Source organism: Cnephaeus nilssonii (genome assembly GCF_951640355.1).
Source record: "Cnephaeus nilssonii genome assembly, chromosome: 3".
Lineage (NCBI taxonomy): Eukaryota > Metazoa > Chordata > Mammalia > Chiroptera > Vespertilionidae > Cnephaeus > Cnephaeus nilssonii.
Window position 1 is genome coordinate 23913617 of NC_137074.1, and position 26576 is coordinate 23940192.

Below are 26576 nucleotides of genomic sequence, written 5' to 3' on the forward strand. Positions count from 1 at the left end.
AGTGATGTCCAACAGCTCAAGTCAAATTGTAGGGAAAGAGTAGCTTCAGAGCAAAGCAGGCAAAACGAAAAATGAGCTTGTGTCTCCCACCTGCCCCCACAGACCTCTCCTCTCTCCTAGACCTTCCCAAACAGGAATTCTGTACTCATTAAACAATAACCCCCCATTTTCCCTTCCCTAGCCCCTGGCAACCAGCATTCTCATTTCTGTCTCAATGAACTTGCCTATTTTAGGTAGCTCCAATAAGTGGGGTCATACACGTGTAGGGTCATATCCTTATTTCACTTAGGGCAGTGGTTGGCAAACTCATTAGTCAACAGAGCCAAATATCAACAGCACAACGATTGAAATTTCTTTTGAGAGCCAAATTTTTTAAACTTAAACTTCTTCTAATGCCACTTCTTCAAAATAGACTCACCCACGCTGTGGTATTTTGTGGAAGAGCCATACTCAAGGGGACAAAGAGCCACATGTGGCTCGCGAGCCGCAGTTTGCTGACCACGGACTTAGGGTAATACTTTCAATACATCCATGTTGTAGCATGTGCCAGAATGCCACTCCTTCTTAAGGCTGAATAATATTCCACTATCCATTCATCTGTTATCCATTCATCTTTTTGTCCACCTTTTTACTACTGTGAATAATGCTATGAACATTGTTATACAAGTATATGTATTATTGTACATTTTCATAAATCCATCCTCCTGTATTTTTGTTGTATAAATAAACTTTTAGAGCACTTTATGATTTAGAAGTCGAACAGAAATTAATGATAGCATACATTTTTAAAAGTGTAATATTTTATTATCAGCATTAATATTTGTTCATGTTGAAGATTCAGGGATAAAATAATGGACAAAAATCTGGAATGTAAGCAACACTACATAGACATATCATAAATATATGGGAATGTTTTGTGAATTATTAGACTAAAAAATACAAAAGATGAAATTACATCAATTATTGTGTTTAGTCTTTCTGAATATACTTTTAGCATTAAATACACAGCAAGTGCTCATATTTAAAGATTCTACCTTTCTCTTTAGTGAAGAACACAGGCTTTCCCTTGGTTTATCAGAATTAGTTTCAGCAGGTAAAACTTCTTAAAGATAAGCATGGCATTTAGTGCTTTTGCCCTATAATCTTGCTGGATTGGCTGCTTGATGATCGCTCTCGTTCTTTGGTAATTTCCATCTCAATTTTTACTTTGATTTTCTCCCAATCTATTTGGAGCTGTAGTAGAAAAAAAGACATTTTTGTTTAATCCAAAAAAAAACCAAGAATAAACAAAAATAGAATGCATGACTTCTAAAACATTAGAGTAAAAGGGCATGAAAGAAAAGTTCAGAAAAACTAATGCTAAAAAATATATAGCTTTAAGAATAAGACCAACCATAACAATAAGCACAATAAAAAGCAAATACTCTCATTGTGATTCAAAAGACCAAAATCCTCTTGTAGAAGCTTATACAAGGTACATCCAAACAGTGCCCTGGAGCCTCGGGATTCTGTGCAGGTGTCTCAGGACACAGGGGAGAATGTGGACTGCTCTCCACCAAATTGGAGATGGCTCAGCTCTTCACTGCTTATATTCTGAAGTATACATTAGAGGCCTAGCTCTGAGGAAAGACAGGACAGCATTTGCTTCCCTTGAGCATACTCTGCAAAAATGGCTTCTTAAAGTAATATAAAATTATAGTGGTGATTAAAACAATGATGTAAAGTATCAGAGGAAGTAGTGGGAAAGCAAGGCTGGGGCACACAACAAGAATCACTGACAAGTGATAATATTTGAGTCTACTTCCTTCCCTTTGATCCTTGATAACGTACTTCTGCCCTGCCCTCATTACATTTGGTATCAGGCATGGAGTCTGCCCTAAGTCCTATGAACAATTTCTTTAAGAAAAAACATCCTTCTGTTTTTAAATCCAGCTTTTATGCCACTGCATTGAAATACTCCAACATATGTATAGAACCGTCCTTTTTTTTTTTTTTGCTTAAATTTTTAATCACTTAGGTAATAACAGCTACATCTTTCTTTTTTTAAAAAAAAGGAAAATATATATAAAGAGCCAGGGTCCGTAATGTCCAAAACGACTGAAGGGATGACTGAATGCCAGGCTGTGCGCGCAGGCTCGGGTGGGCAGGGACTGGTGAGCAGGCTGAACTGCTGACTTCTTGGAGAGAGAGAGAGGTGGGGCTGATCAGCAGCTGCCCCGGGCTGCTAGAAAGGCCCGGAGAGAGAAGCAGTGTCTGATCCGCAGCCTCCGTGGCAGCTGCTGATCAGCCCTTGCCTCTCTCTCTCTCTCTCCAGTCCTTGCCAGCAGCCACGCCTCTCTCTATATATAGGCTTGGCCAGCAGCGTGGGGCAGCTGCTGATCAGGCCCACCTCTCTGATCAGGCCCAGAGACAGGCCCGGAGACGCTGACTGGCATAGCAACTGACCAATCAGAACCAAATCTGGGTGAACTTCGAGGAGCCAATGGCTGCCTAGGAGGTGGAGCTTTTGACACTGACTGGCATAGAAACTGACCAATCAGAACATAATCTGGGTGAACTGCAAAGGCAGAACTTAAGGTGGGATCTGAAGAGGGGTTTTAAGGGCAACAGCTGCTTGGTATAAGGTGTAAGAAAGCGGTTCAATTTTTTAATGACCAGTTTGGCAGTATAGTGCATATGGCTGGCTATCAGTCCAGATATAGGGATTATGTATTTTTGTCTGCCAAGAGCATCTCCTCCTGCTGAAAAAGGCTCCCCACCCCCATTTAAGCAATCATATCCTATATAATCTATCTATACTAATAAAAGGGTAATATGCTAATTAGACTGGGGCAACCGACCATCTTCTGGACACCCGACTTCCTTCCAGACAAAGCCATGGGGGTGGGGGCTGAGGCAGAGGCAGTTAGGGGTGATCAGGCTGGCAGGGGAGGGCAGCTGGGGACAAGATCAGGCTGGCAGGGGGTTAAGGGCGATCAAGCTAAGCTGGCAGGGGAGAGCAGTTAGGGGCGAGATCAGGCAGGCAGGGGAGGGCAGTTGGGGGTGAGATCAGGCCAGCAGGGGAGGGCCATAGGGGGTGAGATCAGGTCGGCAGGGGAGGGCAGTTGGGGGCAAGATCAGGCCTGCAGGGGAGGGTAGTTGGGGGTGAGATCAGGTTGGCAGGGGAGGGCAGTTAGGGGCGATCAGGCAGATAGGCAGAGGCAGTTAGGGGCGATCAGGCAGGCAGACAGAGGCAGTTAGGGGCAATCAGGTAGGCAGGCAGGTGAGCAGTTAGGAGCCAGCAGTCCCAGATTGCAAGGGATGTCCGACTGCCAGTTTAGGGATCGGGCCTAAACCGGCAGTTGGACATTCCCCAAGGGGTCCCTGATTGGAGAGGGTGCAGGCTGGGCTGAGGGAACCCAGCCCACCCCCTTGCACGAATTTCATGCACCGGGCCACTAGCCTATATTATAAAGGCCAGTGACCGTAATGCCATAACGGCATATCTATAACTAATCCATAACGACCAAACAACCGGTCACCAGGAGGTGCATTGATGGGTCTCGCGGCGCAGCGGGTCTCAGTCTCGCGGCGTGGCAGGTCTGGGGGTCCCGCCAGCACGGCGAGCCTCAGGGACCCACCAGCACGGCGGGTCTGGGTCTTGAGAGATTTCATGCACTGGGCCTCTAGTATTACAATAAAAGTCCCCTCTAACACCTGACCCTCAATCCCTGCCCACTCCTCCAAAAAGTCTGGAGATCACTGATTGAGGAATATGTGTCCTCTCAGGCAAGACATGGGAAAACTAGGTCCTAGTCTAAACTAACTGATTTACTGTGAAATAGATCCAAAATCCTAAGACTGAGCCAAAAGTGAAAAGGTTTTCATCTTCATGTAGGGGAGCTGGGTGGAATAAGTAATATTACACCAGACTAAAGTACTATTTGATGCTTGAACAGATTTATCTTAAGTCCCTGAGAGATTAACCTTAACAGGAATTCCTGCCTTCTTTATTTTGTGCTGGAAGTTGATGGAATTACGTATTTGATTCTTTTTTATTCCAATATCCTTTATCCAAATTTCTGTGAATTAACTTGGGAATATTTTTGGTCATCTTTTTAAAAAGATAAAATTTCACATACTTTTTCTTTAATATATAAAATAGATGAATTAAAAGAATCCTTCTTACTAATAGAAGATGAATGACTGTGCTAAGGTGCAAGGAACAGCTTATTGAAAGGCAGAGCAAATGTTAGATTATTTGAAAGACTCATTTTTAAATCAGGCTGGAACTTGATATTTTTTAAATGGCAAAACACTCATTTTGATGTCTAACAAAACATTTGCAAAGAGAAAGACAAACTTGATGAATGCTTTGGCCTTCTTCCGGCCTGAAATTGACTTACATATGTTTCTCAAATCAATCACAATAAAACCATATATCGATGGTACCCTGGTACATCAGAAGTCCATCAAGTAAACTGATTACATCTGTATTAGTTACTTGTTAGAACACAAATGAGGGTGTCAGTTGACCGGTACCCTACTGACCATGTTTCGATTTCACTTTGGCATCCATCTAGTTTTAGAACAGTGTTCTGATCATTTAGTCCTTAGAATAGAGTATTTTTAATAATTAAATTTTACATAAGGATGTACTCATGACAGCTGTCAAGTGACTTCTATCCTAAAACACATTATTTTCTATTATAGGGAGTGTCAACACTATTTGACACTTCTTATTCTAGTTCCTACTCAATTCTTATTCATGAAGAAGTAATTTCAAAATCATACCAGATGGCTCTCCATTCTCTACCCCATCTCTCTTATTCTCATCAGCTTCCTACTTTACAGAAAATACAGTGGCCATCAGACATAAATTCACTTAATTTCCTTCCTTGTGCTCACCTGTATCCATCTTATCTGTATCCATCCTTATCTCTTTCCCTTCTGTCTCTGACCAACTTCTTCACATAAGTTCCTGACTGATCCTGTCTTCTTAGATACTTCTAGGACATCTGCCTTCAATTATTATTTACATAGTCAACTTCCCTCTCTTCACTGGCTGCTCCTCATCTTCCTTCCCTCTCTATTCTGTTGTCCTGCAAGCTACCAACCTGATTCTCCCCATTCCTGGCTCTCATTCTCTCTTCAGACCACTGTATGTTTAGAACATGAGTATGTTCTCGCTACATTAAGGTCTGAATTATTCAAATTCTGTCTCATAAAGATGAATATTATATATAATCATAAAACATATACATTATAAAATACTATATAATACTTACACCTTCTGCATACTGCAAGTATCGTTTATCAGTTTCCTGTTTACCAAATGTCTCCAAAAACTTTTGACGGTAGGCAAGAACTGTATCAACATGTGTTTTGTATTTAACAGCCAATTCAAGTGCCCTATAATGAGAATAAAACAGATTATCAGCATTGCTGTATTAGCCTCTATGGGGTGAGAGGGTGGGACAAAGGTTCTATGTTTTTCCCTCCACTCATCCCTCAGTATGAAGCGTCATTCCCTATATCATCCATCTTGCAAATTTCTCTTTATACTTCAAGGTCCAGATGATGCATGATCTCATCTCCCTGATCAGCTCCCCTTGTAGAAATCAATGACCAATATCTTAACTGTGCTCCATAACATTTTATGCATACTGTTATTATGGAACTGCTTATAATTATTATAATTATTATAAGTCTGTTTCCTTCAAAAACCTATACATTTACTGAAGGAAGATTTGGCTTTCATTTATTTTTGGTGAGTACTACAGAATATATGTATGGTAAGTGTTCATTGAAAATTCACTGAAATCATAGTAAACAGCAAATAAATGAACTTTCCTTCCAATGGAACTGGTTCAACTATCTTGACCATTTTTGTAAATCTATAATGATTTTTTCTGTTTAATATTCAACTAAATTTGTTAATACAGAAAATTTAAAATATTATGAAATAAAATTTGAGGATAAGTTTGACAAAACACCTTTGCTATTTGATTCTTAGAAAAAGTTAGCCATTTACATTTTATATAAAATTTTTTTAAAATCTAGTCAGTAGTCAATATTGTCTAAAAATAGTTGGCTCTGATAAATCATGACTGGCCTATACTAAATTCTAATTAGTATCTATATAACTATGTTACTTTAAAGGTAATATTTAAATAGGAGACAAGAAGTAAATGAATTGCTGAAATCAGTATTACAACACCACAGACATAAAATCTATATGTTGATAATATGGTGGGAAATGAAAAGATTAATCTTCAGTTCCAGGCTGGGTTTTGTATGCAGGTTTTGGACAGCATCTCAGCCCGTGATCCTGTGCATAACTCACATGAGCTGAGTGGGGAACAATCCAGTAGAATATATATAGCTCTCCTAACACTGTTCCCTGTCATCTTGTTTTAAAGTATGGGAAACAGCCATCATAAGACTCATAGTACATTGTTCCTCAAGTTTTCTTGCTTTCTAAGATGACTTGCAATTTCTGAAGAGGCCAGTCATGATTTATCAGAGCCAACTATTAAAATCTGTTGTTTTAGACAATATTGACTACTGACTAGATTTTTTTGCAACATGTGACTCTATAGTAGGAAAATCTATTTAACTCTTAGCATGCTTTGGTTTGATCTAAACTAAATCTCCTTAAGATTTTAGATATGCTGTGTGTATTAAATGACAATTGATAGACAACTGAGAAGATAAATACAATATGAAAAAATTATGAATGTAAGTCATATGAATACAAATGATAATGCCAAAGTTTACCACAACAAATTCTTATAAAAATATATTTGGCACAAACAATACTGCTAAATTCAAGGGTATTTGCTGCCCCTCACAAACTCCTCACAAAGTTCCTTTATTCCTCTGTGACTTGAAGTCTTTCAGAGAAAAAAAAGGATACATAGAAAGAATGTAGAGGTATTGGAACATACAGGAACAAAGTGGAAGAGAAGGCAAAAAACAATTCATAGAGGATCAAAAGATGAGAAGCAAAGATTATCTGTCTTAATCTTTCTAACCCTCTCCCATTTCATCCCCTTATATGTCCCTAAGGCTCTGATTCCAGTGATGAGTGTGTGAGTGGTAACTCTGGTGAACCACCCTTTGGCACTTTAGAAGTTCCGTTTCACATTCCTTCTGATTGTACATGATGAGGGAAGGAACTCTTGACTGCACACAGCTAGAAGTGTTCTAAGTGGGGAGTACACATATGCATCCATTCTGGGTGGGGCTTTATAAAAATTCCAAAGAGATACTTTGTTATGGAACATCAATACATTTAATTATGTAGATAGGATAGAATATGATGCCTAATCCTGCATTTAGATACTAGATAGATACTAAGCATTATCTATCATTATAGCCATTATTATTATAAAATATGTATTAATTTATCTGATTAAAAAGCAATGGCTAAAGATAAACACTCAAATGTGCTATTTTAAATGTTCTCTAAAAGTACACGCTGGGTATAAAATGTTTCCTTACCACATTTAGGAGGTAATTCGCTCCAAACTATATAAGGGTTATGGGAACAGTATGTCTCTAGCAAATGGTTATTTGGCAACCAAACAAATGTGACATTAGATTATGGGGCTGGAATAAATCCATGTATCTTCTCTGATTTTAAATAGAAGGAAGTTATATATAAAGATAACTCTAAAATATGATTTTTTTAACATAACTTGAATAAGGCAAAATCACTTCATATAATTGGTAGGAGTAGAGAAATTATTTTTATTAATACTTACATAGAGAATCAATATGTGTATCTGGAGTTTTTAGTTTCTACCTACCCCTCACCTGTTTTTCAGAACAGACCACCACCAAATATCCAAAGTGAATGTCAAGTAGATAATTTGCTTACCTACAGGTCTTTAAGGATTGCATTTTGTTAGGTTGCAGGCAATTTTCAAATTCAAGTAGGAATGACAGAAGCACAAGCCAGGGAGACTGTGCCTCTCAAATGGAATAACACATCAAAATCTGTTCCTTTCTAAAGGTTTTAAACAAATATAGAAGTTCAGGGATCTTAAAAGCAATCTACTATATTTATCATCCCTATTGGACTATGCTGTTATAAACTGATTCTTATATTGGATCCAAATATATATCCCTCTTACTCCTACTCTGACCTTTTTATCTTAGCCATACCATTTAGAATAAAAAATTACCATTACAGAACTTGGTTGATTTTGTTCACTGCTGTATTCAGAGCTTAAAACCTAGCACACGACAGCACTCAATAAATATTTTAAAAAATTAATAATAGCTACCATTTATTGTAGTCTTACTATGTTAGGCAGTATGCAAATAAATTTTTACAATTTTAAAATCCTGACAATAAATATGAGGTTTATTTCAACAAAGGAAACTGAGATTTACAGAGCCTCAGTAACCTGTCCAAGATCACAGAGCTATAAATGCAGAACCAGGTCTGATTCCATAGCCCTCATCCTTAGCCACCACATTTGCCCTTTTCCTATTCAACAACCTTTTCAATCAGGTACTCTTACATGACCAGATACTTCACCAAGAGACTGTTTCTTTGTGTTGTTGTTTTTTTAAAGCAGATCTCCATGTAATGTCTAAATATGCCTAATATGGCAGGCACTCAATAAATATCTGCTGAATGAATGAATATGCAATAGCAACAAATATTCCAACTGGTGTCAGAAATATCTGTAGAATTTAGAAATGAAGACAATACATAAAAGTTTCTTAGCAGCTATAGTAACTGCTGTTGACTAGTTGAAGTCGTTTTTACTCAGTCCTTGATAATTATGCTGAAAGAGATGGGAAACTGCGGGTTTCGTTTCAATGTGTCAGAGGTTAAGAGTGACATGATCAGATTCACATTGTGACAAGACCATTATGACTACAGTGTGAAGGGGAGAAGAAGAGCAGATGCAGAGATTAGTGAGATGTTATACTGAGAAAAACTTGAATCATCTTAGGGATGCTGGTAGTAAGTGGATAAGAGTAAGAGGTATTTGGGAGGAAAAATAATTGGTAATTGGGAGGTGGGGGTGGAGCATAAGGAAAATGTCAAATGTAAGTCCTAGATTTCCAGCTTTGCATGGACTGACAAGATAATATAAGTTACTGGAAGAGGACCAAGTTTAGGAGGGAATAAACACAAATTTGAACTCAGACATATGAGACATCCAATGGAAATGTTGAAAAGGCAGTTGGATAGCCAGATGCTGGGAGCAAATACGGCAGCTCAGAGGGCTAGATGAGAGATGCATTTTTGGAGTCAAGTATGTAATAGTAATCAGAATCCTGGAACAACGCTCCTGGATCTTTATCAGGTAGACACAAAGGTCTACCAGCACTTGACCAACCCACTGGTTTATAGTTAAGACAACAAGCAAGGAACACAGGAAAGGGGGGTGGCAGGTAGATGGGAGGAATAAAGAGCACCCAGTGTTCATTCTTTCCCCAGGAAATCCTCTGGCCCTCTTGTTTTCCCTCTCCCTGAGATCTAATATCTTTTTAAACAAATATATTTTATTGATCTTTTTTACAGAGAGGAAGGGAGAGAGATAGTCAGAAACATCGATGAGAGAGAAACATCGATCAGCTGCCTCCTGCACACCCCCTACTGGGGATATGCCCACAACCAAGGTACATGCCCTTGAACAGAATTGAACCTTGGATCCTTCAGTCTGCAGGCCAACGCTCTATCCACTGAGCCAAACCGGTTAGGGCGAGATCTAATATCTTAAGGTAGGGTCTATTTGCTGAAATTTGGAGGTAGGGGAGAATAGAGGTACAGGGAGCAAGATATAGAAATAATAGGGAAGATGTGAAGTTACAGCAGAAAAAAAGCAGGGTCACATGACATAACGCTCAAAGGATCAGAGATTTTATAAGATAGGGGGGAAAAATGAGGGAGGCAAAAAGGACATCAACTCCATTCACATTCAGATCCTAAGAACTGGGGAGTCAGAAATAACTGACTCCATTTGAGAGGATAGGTAGAGAAGCAGTGTCCTCTGGGAAGAGGTAAGTTTCACTTAGGTCAAGGAGGTACAAGAAATGTTCAGAGGACATCATATATGTTATATGTAAGAAATAATATATATTATTTATCTATATTATAAGTTCTCAATAGAAGCCATCAGAGGCAAATATCCTCATCTTCCTGCTAGGACACTGACTCACTGTTGTGTATATACACTTAGGTTTGAAGAGGAGCACTGCAAAATGATTAAGGGTATGGCATAGAGAGTAAGAGCATGAATATTAAAACCTACTACGTATATGTAATTTAAAATATGTCTGTCCTTAAATAAGTGTACAGTAATCATTTGAAAGGGGAAAGATGATGTAAAAATCTGCAAAGATAAATGAAAGAGATAAATAGCAATCCAGTAAAAAAATATAAGTAGTGCTACCAACAGTACATATCTCATTGTTTGATGATTCTAAGAAAATTCAGATCCTTTTTGATATTAGAAGACTAAGTTCAAATCCTAGATCTGCCTCAGCTTCTTCATTTGTAAAATGCTGTGGTAACTAATAAGATGATATATGGAAAGTGTTTAACACAATTCCCGACATATCCCGCTGTATTACCAGACCTTGTTCCTTCAGATTACCACTTGTTCTGATCGATGGCACATGCACTTTCTGAGCAGCACTTCAAAACGTATGAAAAAGTGGAAAATTGGGTCTCTGAATGGTTTGCCTCAAAACAAGAAAAGTTCTGTTGGGACGGTATCTACAAATTACCTGAAAGATGGGGGAAATGTGTAGCTACCGATGGACATTACTTTGACTAAAGCACTTTTGATGTTTCTCTTAAAATTATCGTGTTTTCTTTGATTACAAAATCCGAATTTTTAACCGGTTGACAGCTGATCCACATTTTTAACCGATTAATAATTAATTCGCATTACCGGTTAAAAATGCGGATTAACTTTTAATTGGTTAGTAATGTGGATTTTGTAATCAAAGAAAATAGGACAATCAAAAGGACCATCTTTCAGGTATTTGTGGATACGTCCCAATAGAACTTTTCTTGTTTTGAGGCAGACCATTCAGAGACCCAATTTTCCACTTCTTCGTATGTTTTGAAGTGCTGCTCAGAAAGTGCGTGTGCCATCGATCAGAACAAGTGGTAATCTGAGGGATCAAGGTCTGGTGAATAATGCAGATCAACTATTAACTGGTTATTAATGATAATAAAATAGAATTCCTAACTAGGTTGTAAGCTTTTTAAGCTAAAGATCTTTAAAAAGTTTGTTTTTAATACTATACAGTGTTCAGAATGCTATACAAATAGTAGTGTCTAACACTTATCAACATAAATATTTTCTCAAAAATATTGGTTGAAAGAATGCTTTAAACATTATTCTTTCCTATTTCTCATGCAATTCATAGCTTGATAATGGTATACATAATTTTTATTAGTTATTTAATATAGAGTTTTTAAAATGTTATTCATGCTGTCTCTTTCCAAACTAATTACTTTAAAATTTATGAATTAAGAATACATTCAGGACAATGACTTATTCATGTTTATAGAACCAAAAACATTTTTCATGATCTTTTGTACAATTAAACAATGATAACCAATTTGTCTAAATAAAAAACCTAAACAGAATGGCTGAATTGTATGAACAGTATACAGGCAGTCCTCAGGTTACGTCGGACTCGACATACGTCATTTCATGATTACGTTGCCATCTCCCATTTATTTATATAAAAAAATTCCGTCATTTCTATGTATGTACATATGTGCTTTATGTTTTTTATTATTTATTTACCACAGTAAAGGTCAGGAATTGTTATCTTTCTTTTAAATATTTTTACTGTTTCACTTCATTACTGCTGTGTATGTGCCCATGTGAGTGACGTAGGTGTTTATGTAGGTGTGTTCCGACTTACGGTGAAAATCGAGTTACGTTGTGCCCTAGGAACGGATCTCTGACGTAACCCGAGGACTGCCTGTATAGATCATTAGTGCATAAATTAAATAAAGAGACTGTAATATGTCAATAACAAAAATAACTATCTGCCATTCTTCTTACTTTTACTCAAGGGAAAGTAGAGATAGGATATCTATAAAAAATTCTACTCTAAGAGGCCTGTAATTGAAAAGACTTATAGGTTATATTTGAGCCCAGAGAGAAACAAAGACGACGAAAGACATTTCTAACCTGGAAAAGTGGGCATGCCAATTTTATAACATAGTAACTTCGGGTGTATGTATACAAGCACTACAACCCTGTTCACTGAGAGACACATATTTGAGAGAATGAGTGTGGGAACCTAACACATAGGGAAGGAATAGCATGCCATTCTGTCTTAGAAAGCAATCTGCCCCAAGGCTAACGTTACTACCAACCACTCCTTACTATAAATCCTTTCATCTTTCCTCCGTAGCATCACAAATCTCTCTTGGCTCTTCTCTCTGCCTGTCTGACTGCTTTATCCCAATCTTCAGTGGCTTTCTCTTCTTTCACTCATCCCCTAACTGTTGTCGACGTCTTCTCACTCCACACATTCGCCTTTCTATTCCATCCATTCTTTTGGCTTCAACTACCATCCATTTCCTGATGACTCCAAAATCTACATTTCTGGTTCAAATCTTTCCTATAAGCCACTGGTCCATTTAATAAACTATTATCACATATTTCTCCCCAAATATTTCACATTCAATACGCCTAAAACTGAACTATTTTCCCTTCCAAATCTGCAATATTAGCATTTTCAGTAGTTTTATTCAATTACTGAAATCAGAAATTTGGGATACATTCTAGACTCTCTTTTCTTCTTTACACCCCAACTTTTAATCAATCACAAGTTCAGAGAAGGCATAAATCTTTAATTACAAACTACTCACAAATATAAACATGAATAAATTCTTTTGTACTGTTAGAAAACTATGAAATACAGTGAAAAATGTAATTTACTAAAGTGGTAATTAAAAGAGTAAGATAAATCTGGTTTTGGAATTGATAAAAACTATTTTTATTACCTTTCCCATTTGTAGAGATCGATATTTATCTGGATTGCTTGGTAAACAAGGCCAGCCTGAAGAAGCAGTATTTCAGCTTCCTGTATATTCCCACTAAACATTAATATGTGGGCCATTTTTGATTCTTTAGATGGAAGATCTTTTATAGAATTGATGTATTGAACCTTATCAATCTAATAAAAGAAAATATATTTGAATTGGATAGTAACAGAAATATAACAAACTATGGCAACACACACACACATATATACACATAAGTGAACATTATTTACCTCACCAATCGCTGCGTAGGCTATTTCTGCAGTTGTCATATCTCGATTAGCAACTGCCATAGCAGCTAGACAAGCCCACATGGTTTGTTCCTAAAATGAAATATGAGAATAATTATCTCAATTACATGGCTGAATTTTTAAAATAAACAGTGATTTAAAATATAACAAAATTATATTTTATTTAAAAATAAAAAATTACTGAGACTGGCACTGAAAGAATGAATAATTCAATAACTTAATGATGTAGAAATTTCACTGTGGCTATTTTGTTAAAATGCATTAATAACACACAGAGAACTACTTTTAAATAAATGTTTTAAAATTTCTGAGTATCAAAGATTCACTTTTGAATTCACAATATACTTTTAAGATAACTTAAGGTTTAAACCCTCCAGTCTTCTTGATAAGATGTTAAAGAATACAACATACAGGGAACCTGAGGAATGGGAAGGTTCTTGGATAATGAATGCTATTATAGCAGATTGCCACCAACAACCCCTTTTAAGAAAAAACATCAAAAAGTCTCTCCATTAAAGTGGATTCTAAGGAATGTTAACCCATATTCAACAAAAGAGTTCTGTGGTCAAACACATTTGGAAAATCCTGGATTCAACCAAGTTGGGAAATGCTGATCTTAGGCAGATTCTTAACCTTAGTTGCATGAAACATCTGAGAAACTTAAAAACTATGCCCAGGCCTCTTCCTAGATTTAAGAAATTAGAAACTCTATGGGGGTAGAAGTTGGGAAGCTGACTTTAGAAAAGCTCCACAGAAGACTTTTTATATGTATCAATATTAAGACGCTATCCATTTAAATGACAGCTTCCTCAGAGAATAAATCACAAAGCACCTACCCCCTGGATCACTCATATCTTCATTTATAAAGAGACATGATCCTGATTACATATTTTCACAGCCCTTAACTGTTGTCATTTCTCATCTTGTACAAAGATATTGTGTAAACTAATACACAATATATACACAACTATGGATCTGAAATGTAAGTACCTTAACAAAGCGACAGAGTCTTATAGCATCTTCCCATTTTGAACTGTTCACATATTCATGGAGAATAGCAGGATATGGTGATATGCTCATGTGAAACAGTGAGCCATCGGCTCTTCTGATAGTTACCTGATTTCCCACAAAGCTCACAATATGGGGATTTTTACTAAATTCACTGTAGAAAAAAATAAAAGCAAAGTGCAATTTATATTATGAACAAATTTTTCATTTATATTAAATTTGGAGAGTTAATCCCTGATGTACATAAAAAGTATTCAACTTCCAAAATGCACCTCCAAAAAAGTTAATTCCATGGAGAATGTATATATTCAAATAAACATTTGAATCTAACTTTTTATTTATATTTAGAGCACAATATGCTACTTAACGTGGCAAATCTATTATATATGTGAGAGCTATTCCTAAAAGCACTTCAAATGACTTTTCCCCTCAGTCCTAAGGTAAATCACACAAATGATTAAATCACTTTTCTTGAACTTTTAAAGTATTAAAGTATAAACCATTAAAAATTAAGCTGATTTCAAGAATATTTCCTCACCATAAGAAGAGGTCAACTTTAAGAGACTAACTTTTCTTTTTCTTAAATTTATTTTTCTTTATTGGTAACTTCTCATTTATTAGTTTAACAACTTTTAAAATGATGCTTGTCCAGTTTTGTTAAGGTTATAAATTTAAAAATTAAAAGTGAACTCCAAATAGATTTGCAAGTTAAGTTAAGGTTTAGAGTTGAAAAGCCTTTGTATTCCTATTTTGTCAAGAGTGAGAGATCCTCTCCCTATTTCTTTTCTTTTCTTTTTTTTGTAATTAATGAAAGATATTTTTCCATTAATTTTTAGAGAGATTGGAAGGGAGGGGGAGAGACAGGGAGAGAGAAACATCAATGTGAAAGAGATACATTGATTGGTTGCCTCTCCCACAGGAGCCCTGACCAGGGCTGGAGATCGAGCCTGCAAATGAGGTACATGCCCTTGACCAGAATCAAACCTGGGACCCTTTAGTCCACAGGCCAACACTCTATCCACTGAACCAAACCAGCTAGGACTCCCCTTGCTATTTCTTAGAGAATTTAGAATTATAAATGTATTTAATTTTCTGAAGCATATAAAATTTTAAAAACTTTTCAGTAATTTTACATATTTTTCTTTAATATTAAAATATTAATTTAAAAATTAAATTGTAGATTGAATTCAATTTTAGAACACATACATTCCTGAAAGACTTAAAGTCAATGACAATCTGGGGGAAAGTAAAGGTTGTCATAAAGTTGTGTATCACTGAAAAATCTTAAGAGTGGCTATATTAAAATCACTAAACCACATTGAAAAAACTACCTGAGTTACCATTAAACAACATTAAGCTTTAACATTATACTCATACAATGGGAATTATAGTCACATAAGAAACAAGTAAATAAGTAGTATTATAAAACATTTTCAACTTGGTTCCATCAATTAAGTCTCACTAAGCTAGGTTTAGCTTAACAAAGTATTCAGTTGACTGAGTAAAGTGAAAGATATTTGCAGGATTAAAATTAAGAGACAAAGACATGACACTCTATTAGTTTTATTTACATAATAAATAATTCTGTGCAGTAAAATGTTACCTGGCATCCCTTTCATATAATGTTTTGGGCAAAATGTCTTTGTCCACATAAACTGTATTGGGGTAATACCACACTGTAAATCGAGTATCTTGAAGTCCACAAAGGATATTGCATGTATCACTCCATGCCAAAGTATGCACCATTGTTCCTTATTTTAAAAAGAATGTTAATGTACTGTTAGTTCCACTATATAATAAGTATTAAAAATATATCTTTAAAATATATCTTGACATATAAGACCCCATCTAATTTCTGGTAGGTCTGACTATTTTCTGATCACATAATGGTGAAAACATGTACAAAAATTCACATAAGAATTGATGGAAATATCTAAATATCCTATCCAGACCATTATATTTTTAATTTGCAAGTCTTTCTTCAATGCCAATTTAGCTGTGGTTGCTAAAGACCTGCTATTAAAATGGAACTAATAGCTAATAAATGTTATGAGATTAAAGCATTCATAGATTCATTCAAGCAAATAAGCTATTTAATATATGACAGAGTAGATCTAAGAAAACTGGAAAGTAATTAAAATTCTAAATGTAGTATTATTACAATAAATTTACCAAGTTTGATAATTTGTTCTTCCTTCCCAAATCGTTTCACTGAAGTGATATAGAGATCTCTATTTTTATCAATAAAAGCAATTTTTCTGTCATTAGTAAGTCCTTTTTGATCCAGAGCAATTTCCAAAATTTCATTCTAAAATTTAAAAAAAAATACTGGATTAGTTTAGTGCTTAACCATCAGATCATTTTAATTACTTAAAGAACATTTGTTTACTTAATGATCAATTAAATATCACTCCCTCACTTATAGTGATAAACTGTCCCTGTTAAATAATTTTAAACTGCTAATACTCTAATAATTCAAAAGCTATACTAACATGTTTTTTGTGGGGGTTTTTGGCTATAGAAAGATGCCCCTTAAAACACTAAAATAATGTATATTTAAACACTTCCATGTGAGTAGTCAGGGTGAAAGGATAAGGCAAGTCTGGGTATCATATGAGCGATTTGATTAAGCTCCTCACACCACAATTTACTCTAAGTAGATTGCCTATATTTTAAAGATTTGTAAGAACTGATTTATGGAAATATCTTATGTTTTTAAAGCCTTATATTTTATAGATTCTTTCACATTCATTTCATGTGAAACAGGAAATAATCTTCTGAAGTAGATATACTAGAGGCCCAGTGCACAAAATTTGTGCATGGGTAGGGTCCCTAGTGGCTGCCAGCTGCCAGCCAGGGCCTTCCTTCATTCCACGCCACCCCCTGGTGGTCAGTCCACATCATAGCAAGCGATCAAACTCCTGGTCGGTCAAACTCCCGAGGGGACACTTTGCATATTAGGCTTTTATATATATAGATTGCAAATGAGAAGACTGAGATCCATGGCCATTAAGTGATTTTGCTCAGAAAAAGCTGGTAAGAAGCACATCTAGAATTTACAATCCAGACTTCTGACTGCACAATTAGTGATCAGTGTATAATAGCAAAGTATTTCTCGCATATTGCATCAATCTATTACATTATTATACTAGCTAGTGAAATGCATTTTCTCATAATTTGAAAATGGTTCTGTATGGATTGATTTCAATTCAAATCAAGGGGTATTTGTTTATTGTTTACTATGTCTGAAGACTTGCTGGGATCTGTGAATTCAGCAAGAATCATAATCGCACCAAGTAACTGTATCTATGTATACTATCATAACATCTTTAAAAACCAGCAATTCAAGAATTTCTCCCAGAATACACTAACACTTGTGCAAGAAGGTATTTGCAAGGTAAATCATCTTGGCAATATTGTAATAGCAAAAGACTGGAAACAAATGTCCATCACTTGGATATAGGTTAAAGAAATTCTGATACATCCATAAAATGTTGTATGTATGGTGGGATGGGGGAAGGTTTGGGAAAGTACTTCATATGATGATATGGAAAGTTCTCCAGAAATAGTGTTGTGTGAGAAAAGGTGCAGAGTTGTATTTTACGGTTTTGTAAAAGAGGGGGAAAAGAACATATCAGTTCTTTTTGTGTTTGCATTAAAAATCTCTGGAAGGATATGTAGGAGATTAATAAAGTGGTTACTTATTTGGTAGAAAAACTACTGATGAGGAACAGGTGTACGAGGCAGACATTTTCACTGTATACTCTTTTATGATTTTTTATTTCTGAATCATACAAATGTGTGTTATTCAAATTTAAAATAAATAATTAAGGAAGTAAACGATGGCTATTTACATTAGAAATAGCTAATGTCCATTACCGTATGAGAGAGAAGCTTTCCATCACCTAATGGTTTTCCAGTTGATGCCTCAAAGAGGAAGATAACTTGAAAAAAAAGTAGAACATTAGTTAATGTATTACATTAAAATTTTTATTGGTAAACTTCAATGGAATTATATAGTCCTCATGAGAAATTATTTAACTCGGCGGCCCATCAAGTATCTATCAGCACAGAAGAGCAGCAGCATCAAATGTCTACTTATTAATGGGGTCGTATTTCTTATGAAAACAGTGGAACCTGATACTTCTTCCTAAAACATACATTCCCTAATTAGAATGGTTATTAATGGCATGGTTTCAATGCTGCATAGGATCAACAATGGCAAGTCCAAGTCTAATTGTAATCTCTAATTTTGATAACTGATTTAGAACCAGTATAACATCCAGACAATCTTTATTTCACAAAGGAAAATTGTGTCAAGTGCCTACTATAATACCAGGCAATGTGTTATGTACTGTTCAGTTCCCTGTGGTCAGCACACCACTATGGTATAATTTGTCAGGTGTTTGTCCTGGGTCCCTGGCAGAGAACTTGAACCCTTGCCATCTCCTGAGGGGTAGGAGTGTCCTTGTTTACTAACAGGGATTCTCTTTGTCCCCTTCTCTGTTTCACCAAAGGTTTCAAACATGACAGTGATATTGATGGGTATTCTTTTCTCTTTTAAAAAGATGGTTGGGGCGAGGGTGGGAAGATTGCTAGAATGTTTCCGTGATTCTCTTTAAGCAATTCCAGAATTACTTCAGCCCAAGATTCATCCCAACTGGAGTCATTTTATGTAACTGAACATGCACATAGGATTACAGAAATGAAAAGACAGAAATGGTACGAACAGTCAGGAAAAAAATTGGGTAATTTATAAAGATAACAAAAATGCTAAAATATGTATAAGGTGATATTTAAATCCTAGAGAAGCACACTTTTAGTATGTTGATTTTAGATTTTAGTAAACCTTAAGATATTAAGATTTGAGGTCATTGGTTATATTCACAGAGGAATCATGTCATAACAGTGAGTTATGTTCTAAGACTGCCAATTACGCTGAGAGAGATGAAAAAGAAAAATACATAACAGAATTTTGAATTAAATATAGAAATATAATTAGAAAATTTTGGCTTCCATTTTTAAAATATGATTTGGGCTTGGTAAACCCAGTTATTTTCATAACTATAGAAACTAATAACTTTTTTTAAAAGGCTTCTATCCTATGCTGACTGCACATATTAGAAAGAGCTGGAGGTAAAGGATGAACTCGTCTACTTTTCCACATCTAAGTGGCCCTGATCTATGGGCGGTTGGACCTGTGTTTTGGTGATAAGATGTAACAGAAACTGGGAGCTGAAAGAGTTGCTTCTAAACATAAGTACTGTAACTGCTCTCTAACTTTCACGCTCCTCATACCCAGATTATTTGTTTCAAATAATCACCCACACTAATATCCTACTGTATCTGTGCACGACAGAAGTCAAAAGCAGTACTTCTCTATTACTTAACCAGTCACCCAAACGGGTATATTCAAATCTATTATCATGTATTCATGGAGCACCTACCATAATATAGAGTACTGTGCTTGGTTCAAGAATCATGCCTGTAAAGGAGCTCCCAAATTAGAAAGGAACCACTGATTTTATTTGTGGATAGTCCCGTTGAAAGAAAATTTTTAAAATTCCAGGGTAAAGATTTAGGTACTTCAATTGTGGTTTCCATTGTTAGCATATACCCCTATTTAGCCATTAATGAGTACTAGTTTCTTTAAAAGGGAACATAAAAAAAATATTTTCCTTCTAATTTTATATCAGTTCTACAATAATTTTAGTCTTTTTGATTTTCTATTTACAACAAAATGAAATTACATGATTATCTTACTCAATAATCAAAATTTATGTAAATAAAAGTTTATTGGCATATAAATCTTTTTCTGAAAATATTCACAATTCTTTCTAAATGTAAAATTCTATGAGCGATCAAAGGACTAAAGAATAATGAAATATGTTTCACATATAAGTTAACTATAGAAATCAGAATAAGGTATATTCAGTTGGAAACATTTATATATTAAAGCTCCTACCTACAACATGTGGTGTTCAATAAGAAAAGTATAAACAACTCATAGTGATGACTGAGATTTTCAAATTTGTTTATTGAAGACTAAAATCTGACTTCCTAATTATAATTATTAACAGTTACACAGCCATCTTAAATCTGTCTGCTATCTAGAAATGATTTCATTTCCTTTTCTTTTCTTCCTTTTTACGGAGAAAGGAAGTCCTTAAAAACAAAAAAATTAGCAAATGTTTTACTGCACTATGCAATTACAAAACACCTGACATATGTATTGATTTATTCCTTACCACTAAGTTTTGTTATTGTAACAATATCTATTTGTTAGAGTATGACAACTTTACATATAGTTCAGTTTTTTCATTAATTTATGTCTAGGACAAATTAGAAAGTTCATATTTCTTTCATAGAAAGTTACATATCAATAGATGAGAAAATGAAAGTTAATGTATGAAAATTTTATAGTGTTAACAAATTTCACGGAAATTTGACATAGGAGATTATAAAAATGTACTCACTTTTTTCATCGGCTTTGTCTTTTATTGCTATGGTATCGTTACTCAGAGATACTGTCTGTGCATTCAGAATATCTGTTCTCATTCCAGGAAATTTTGGAGAAGAAATGAAGCGCCCTTCATAAGAATATAAATAGATACCACCACCATCTACAAGAAGAAAATGTCTAAAAAATAAAGAATTAAAATAATATTCTCAAATAGGAGTATACTATATTTTTATAAGTAATAAAAGCGTAATATGCTAATTAAACTGGACAGCTGAACAACCTTCTGGACGAAGCTACGGGGGCTGAGGCAGAGGCCGTTAGGGGCGATCAAGAAGGCAGGTGAGCAATTAGGGGCAATCAGGCAGGCAGGCGAGTGGTTAGGGGCGATCAGGCAGGCAGGCGAGTGGTTAGGGGAGATCAGGCAGTCAGGCAGAGTGGTTAGGGGTGATCAGGCAGGCAGGTGAGTAGTTAGGGGCAATGAGGCAGGCAGGCCGAGTGGTTAGGGGCAATCAGGCAGGCAGGCAGATGAGTGGTTAGGAGCCAGCAGTCCCAGACTGTGAAAGGGATGTCCTGGATTGCGAGAGGGTGCAGGCCAGGCTGAGGGACACCCCCGCCCCTGTGCACAAATTTCGTGCACCGGGCCTCTGGTATTTGTATACTAGACAATAGTTTATCCTTTGGAAACACCTAAACCTTACAATTAAAATAAGTACATAGGTATATACAAAATGAAATATACAAACAACCTGAAAAGTCAACACTGGTTGTTTTGTTTCTAGATTCTTGTTTTTTAATGGAGGTGGGAGAAGTAAAATGAAAATGCCCATAAACACTACCTTATATACTAAAAGTTTGACCCCTTTTACATTATACTTGCAATTCCTTTCCTTTCCTAAAGAAGCATCTCTATATAAGGGCAATAAGAAAATCTCACAATTTACATTCAGTGATTTTAATGCCCAATGCTAGTTGTATCATGAAACAGCATTAACACAATTAAACAGATTTCACAATTAATGATTATGTTAAAGTCAAAGGTTAAATATTGGTTAAAGTCCAAAACAGTGGAAATGACTCAAAAATCAACATTAGGGCCTGGCCAGTGTTGCTCAGTGGTTGAGCACTGACCCAGGAACTAGGAGGTTGCTGGTTCGATTCCTGGTCAGGGCACATGTCTGGCTTGCAGGCTCAATCCCCAGTAGGGGTGCATGCAGCAGGCAGTCAATCTATGATGTTCCTCTCTCATCAATGTTTCTCTCTATCCCTCTCCCTCTCTCTTTAAAAATAAAAAACATAATTTAAAAAAAATTAACATTAGGGCCAGCATTTATCAAAATTAGATGCTTTGACTTTAAAATAGTATGATGACCATTGGTAAATTTATTCATATCTAAAAGAACACATTTTTAAATAGCAGGGACTAGGGTTCATTTGCTGTGTTGATAATTATATTCAAGGTATAAGGGTTCTGTTAGCTAATTTTTTATTAAGTCAAAATGTAAATATCTTATGGCTGCTATTTTTTTCTTTGAAAATTTATAAACATTGCAAAAAAAACCAACACACCCCAATTCAAACAATAGGGAGAAATCAAAAGATCTCTTGCAATCATATCTCCAGAAAGATAACTTATAGCAAATAAAGTATGGATATACCATAACTTTACTTAGTTAACTCATTCCTGATGGACTTTTATTTCAAATTATTTACTGTTTTAAAGAATGTCTAGAGTCTATACATATCTATGTACATCTATCTTACTAATTTCCTTAGTACAACTTCTAAAAATGCAATTATTGGATCAAAGGTCTTATACTGTTAAAATTTTAATATCGTTAAACAGCCCTTTGAAAGGTTGCATTGATTTACACTCCTACTACTGCTAAATTGGAGTGTCTATTTCTTCAATACTGAACACATTATTACTTTTTAAAATCTTATGTTCAAGGTTTTAATATCCTTGTTTCAGAACTATTTCTTGACTTGGGAATTGCTAATTATTCTTTCTTGCTATGGAAACAAATAGGAAATAAACACAAAAACAATGAAAAGTTAGTATATAACAAAGCCCAAAATATACACTTTAATTAAATTAATACTTGATTATTAGTGTGTACTTTATTTAATTAAAGGTTTGACTTTTACACATTAGTGCATATTTGCTAATGTTGACAAAGTGACCTATCGTATTAGTATATATTCTTTCTTAGTCTCAGAACTAAAAGCATTTTCTCGCCCTGGCCAGGTGGCACAGTTGGTTGGAGCATCGTCCCGTACACTAAAAGGTTGTGGATTGAATCCCCAGTTGGTTGGGGCACTTACCAGAGGCAACTGATCAATGTTTGTCACACCGATGTTTCTCTCTCTTCCTCCTTTCCTCTCTCTCTAAAAACCAATTAAAAAACCCCACATATCCTCAGGTGAAGATTTAAATAAATAAACAAACAAACAAAAGTATTTTCTCTTCTTTTAATCTCCTTGTGAGTAAACAGTTTCAAGGGGCAAACATATCTAAATGTACAAATAAGATCAGCAATAGGCAATAAGTAAAATATTCTTTAATTACCTAATAATTGATTCCATTGATACATGCCTTTACTAAGAGCATATTTAAAAATTACATATTTATAAATAATGTATAAATAAATTTATTTGGAATTGTTTGAGTAAAAAAATGTCAGAAATGTTTTTTGGACAGCTAACATCTTACCTTTTAAGTTAGCAAAGATGTCTTTTTATTTTTTAAATTTATGATATAACTAAATAAATAAATCATGTATTCAATTTCATTAAACAGATGATACAAACTTGACACAATTATTTCCTTGATCAATCAAGGTCATCAATATGATGATCATACTCTTCAGTAACTAGTTAACTGATAGCTTTGACTCATGAGAATCTGCTGGTGCATCAAAAAAATGATGCCGCTCAGCCCCACAGTTCTGTGCTTTAAGTTTTCTCCATGCTCCCTTGCCAGCCAGTCACTTTTCTTTCTGTCCCTGTGCCAACCTCTAACAGCCCACCAGCACCATTCCTCTTCTGGTTTGCTATTTATAAAATGCTGTGGGCTAGAAAACCTGATAATAAACACTATTAAGAGCTGCTTAGGTGCTGAGTAAAGGAATAAGGAATAAAATACATGGTTTTGTGCAAATATTTTCATAGCTAGCTATTTTAGGTAATTGTCTATTACATTTTCAAACTTTATTCCAGGTTTTATTGGGTTGTTGTTTTCTAAGTTTGACCTGTGATTCAGCAGGGTATCACTGTACTTGAAAGACTGATAGTTTTCATGGAGAAGTGTACATTCCTGAGTAATAGCTATTCTATCGTTACTCCAGTTAATTGGTCTGGAGTGTCTTTGTCCTATATACACTGCAGAGGATATCATTTTTTAAACTTCAGGTCACAGTCAAATAGTGGTTTATAAAATTAATGAGTTTCAACCAATATTTAAAAACGAAAACAGAGCCCTAGCCGGTTTGGCTCGGTGGATAAAGCATCCGCCTGCAGACTGAAGGGTCCTGGGTTCGATTCCAGTCAAGGGCACATGCCTGGATTGTAGGCTTGATCCCTAGTAGGGGGTGTGCAGGAGGCAGCCGATCAATGATTGATCTCTCATCATTGATGTTTCTATCTCTTTCTCTCACTCTTCCTTCCTCTCTAAAATTAATAAAAATATATTTAAAAAAAAACAGAATAGAAAACAGAGGGATGTTGAGGTCAAACGATTTCATAGTAATTTGCCAGTTTCACTCTCATTTCTCATGTCATTACTCTGCTATTTACTTCTGAGTTTATTCTCATCATTTTAAATTAACTTTTAAATCTCAATTTTAATTTCTAATACTATAGTAAATGGTAATATCTATAACCCTCATATAACTCTCCATATCATTTTATGAATGTAAGCAAGTTCGGAGACCAAAAAGTTTCAGAACCATTGATCTAAGAGCTTATTCTCTTACTTTTTTAAAAAAATAAATAGTAGAAACAGATTGATACCTAATGACTAATGTACCATTTTGTAAATGGATGCTTTAAAGAATGCTTTGCTGTGATTTGAAAAATTTTAACCCAAAATTCAGTAGTCAAAGGTGATAAACAAATTACCTTTCTGCTTGCAGAATTAAACTAACAGTTCCTTCTTTGAGATCAAATATAAGTGGTGTATTCCAGTTCTTCGTACTGAAAGACAAATAAAATAGAAATTTATTAACATTTAAAATACGGAATACTTTTTAATAAGGAGATAGGTATTCATTTTAAGTGTTTTTAGTTTCACAGTAACTTTGTATATATTTCTATTACAGCGGTTGGCACACTGTTCTAAAATTATTCACTTAATTTCGGTATCCCTCAGCAGAACACAGAGACTCTGTCCCTAAACCTAGCACCCAGGAAGCATTTAATGAAAGTTTATTGTATGAATCACAATAAATGAATTGAGGAATCCTAAGTGTAAGTCCAAGTAAAGTCCATTTATTAGCTCTGTGATTTGGGCAAGTCGTCTAATGTTTCTCATCTGAAAAACAGTAGCAGCATGGCATAGTGTAAAGGGGATGGGTTTTTGCCTAAACGGATCAGGATTAGAAATCTGGTTTCACCACCTGTCAGCCATATGATTTTAATAAGCTTAATCCCCTAAGCATCAGTTTCCTTATTTGTAAAATGAAGGTAATGACAACTTACCCAAGTATTTAGCTAACTGCCTATTATATAGCAGATACTGAACAAACATTTGTAATACGTAACAAGAACATGATAAACATGATTTATTTCTCATGCAGGTCGCCTAAACAGATGTTTGTGAAGCATTCTGAAAACTGTCAAATATTGTATAAATATTTATTAAATAAATGGATACATAAATGAACAAATAACTTCTTTGGCTTTTATGGTGTAATATGATTCAACGATAGGGATGAGCGGACAGAACATTTACAGCCTGTAAAACCTATCTCCAAATAATCAGTTGCTTCACAGTTTAAAATGTTTCTTAATGCTCTCTCCTTTGCTTCTCTCATTTATTACTCCAGACTTGGCTATTATACCAAGTTGTAGATTCTCACTTGTAGCAAATTTATACAAAGTGAGTGAGAAATATTAGTACACAGTTGTAACAATGGTTAATTAAATTAGTAAATGTATTAGTTTGCATTATGTATTACTGGGCATAAGAATACCAAGACAACACTATTTTTCATGTTTTTCAATCCATTTATTTACTCAAAAATACTTTCTTATTTATTAAGTACCTACTACATGTTGGACACTGTGCTAGTAGGTAACTGGGCATGTAAATGGTGAATAAGACATATAATCTCTATCCTCAATTTTGTATTCAATGATTAGACTGTAAACATGTAATGTTATAATGTACCTCTTCTCAATTCTGCTTTCAGACACTACATTGATAGCTTGAAACTGGCCACAGTAGAAGTATTTACATCATAGAAATCAGCAGACAATGCAAATCAAGGCAAAAAGTTAGTTGTTCAACATTTATTAGGAGTTATTGTTTTGAATACCAAGTATGTTTAGGTGCAAGTCTTGGATGTGTGGAATCATTCCCTGTTTTCTAATACAAAGTATACCAAATAATATTTGCTTTCATTATTTCTGGACAGCTCTGGATCATCAATATGAACGTGATTACCATGGGCTATGATGTTAAGCCTAAATAGCTCCTTGTGTCCTTACTGAATGAATATATTTCAGTCTGTTGTCAGGCAGCTAGCTGTCCCCTATTCCAATGGTTAGGAGGTTCCTTTTTGCATCACTTATCAGCTGCTCCTAGTCTTTTCTGTGCTTTGAAATCAAA

At 35.3% G+C, this 26576-nt stretch overlaps 1 protein-coding gene across 4 annotated transcripts in view; it reads right to left on the reverse strand.

Moving 5' to 3' along the window:
* Positions 1-790: 790 nt before the first annotated feature.
* Positions 791-26576, reverse strand: part of IFT80 (intraflagellar transport 80) — a 96332-nt gene continuing 70546 nt past the window's right edge. For 2 of the 4 annotated variants that reach the window (XM_079766455.1, XM_079766457.1), the window contains 10 exons: positions 24866-24940; positions 20763-20926; positions 18166-18230; positions 16459-16594; positions 15890-16037; positions 14269-14440; positions 13261-13350; positions 12989-13161; positions 5268-5391; positions 791-1233 (listed from right to left, as the gene is read on the reverse strand). In XM_079766455.1, coding sequence (XP_079622581.1) covers positions 1123-1233; positions 5268-5391; positions 12989-13161; positions 13261-13350; positions 14269-14440; positions 15890-16037; positions 16459-16594; positions 18166-18230; positions 20763-20926; positions 24866-24940 — 1258 coding nt within the window. In that variant the 3' untranslated portion in view covers positions 791-1122. The remainder of the gene's footprint in view (positions 1234-5267; positions 5392-12988; positions 13162-13260; positions 13351-14268; positions 14441-15889; positions 16038-16458; positions 16595-18165; positions 18231-20762; positions 20927-24865; positions 24941-26576) is intronic. The other 2 variants (XM_079766454.1, XM_079766456.1) reach the window with 1 other exon arrangement.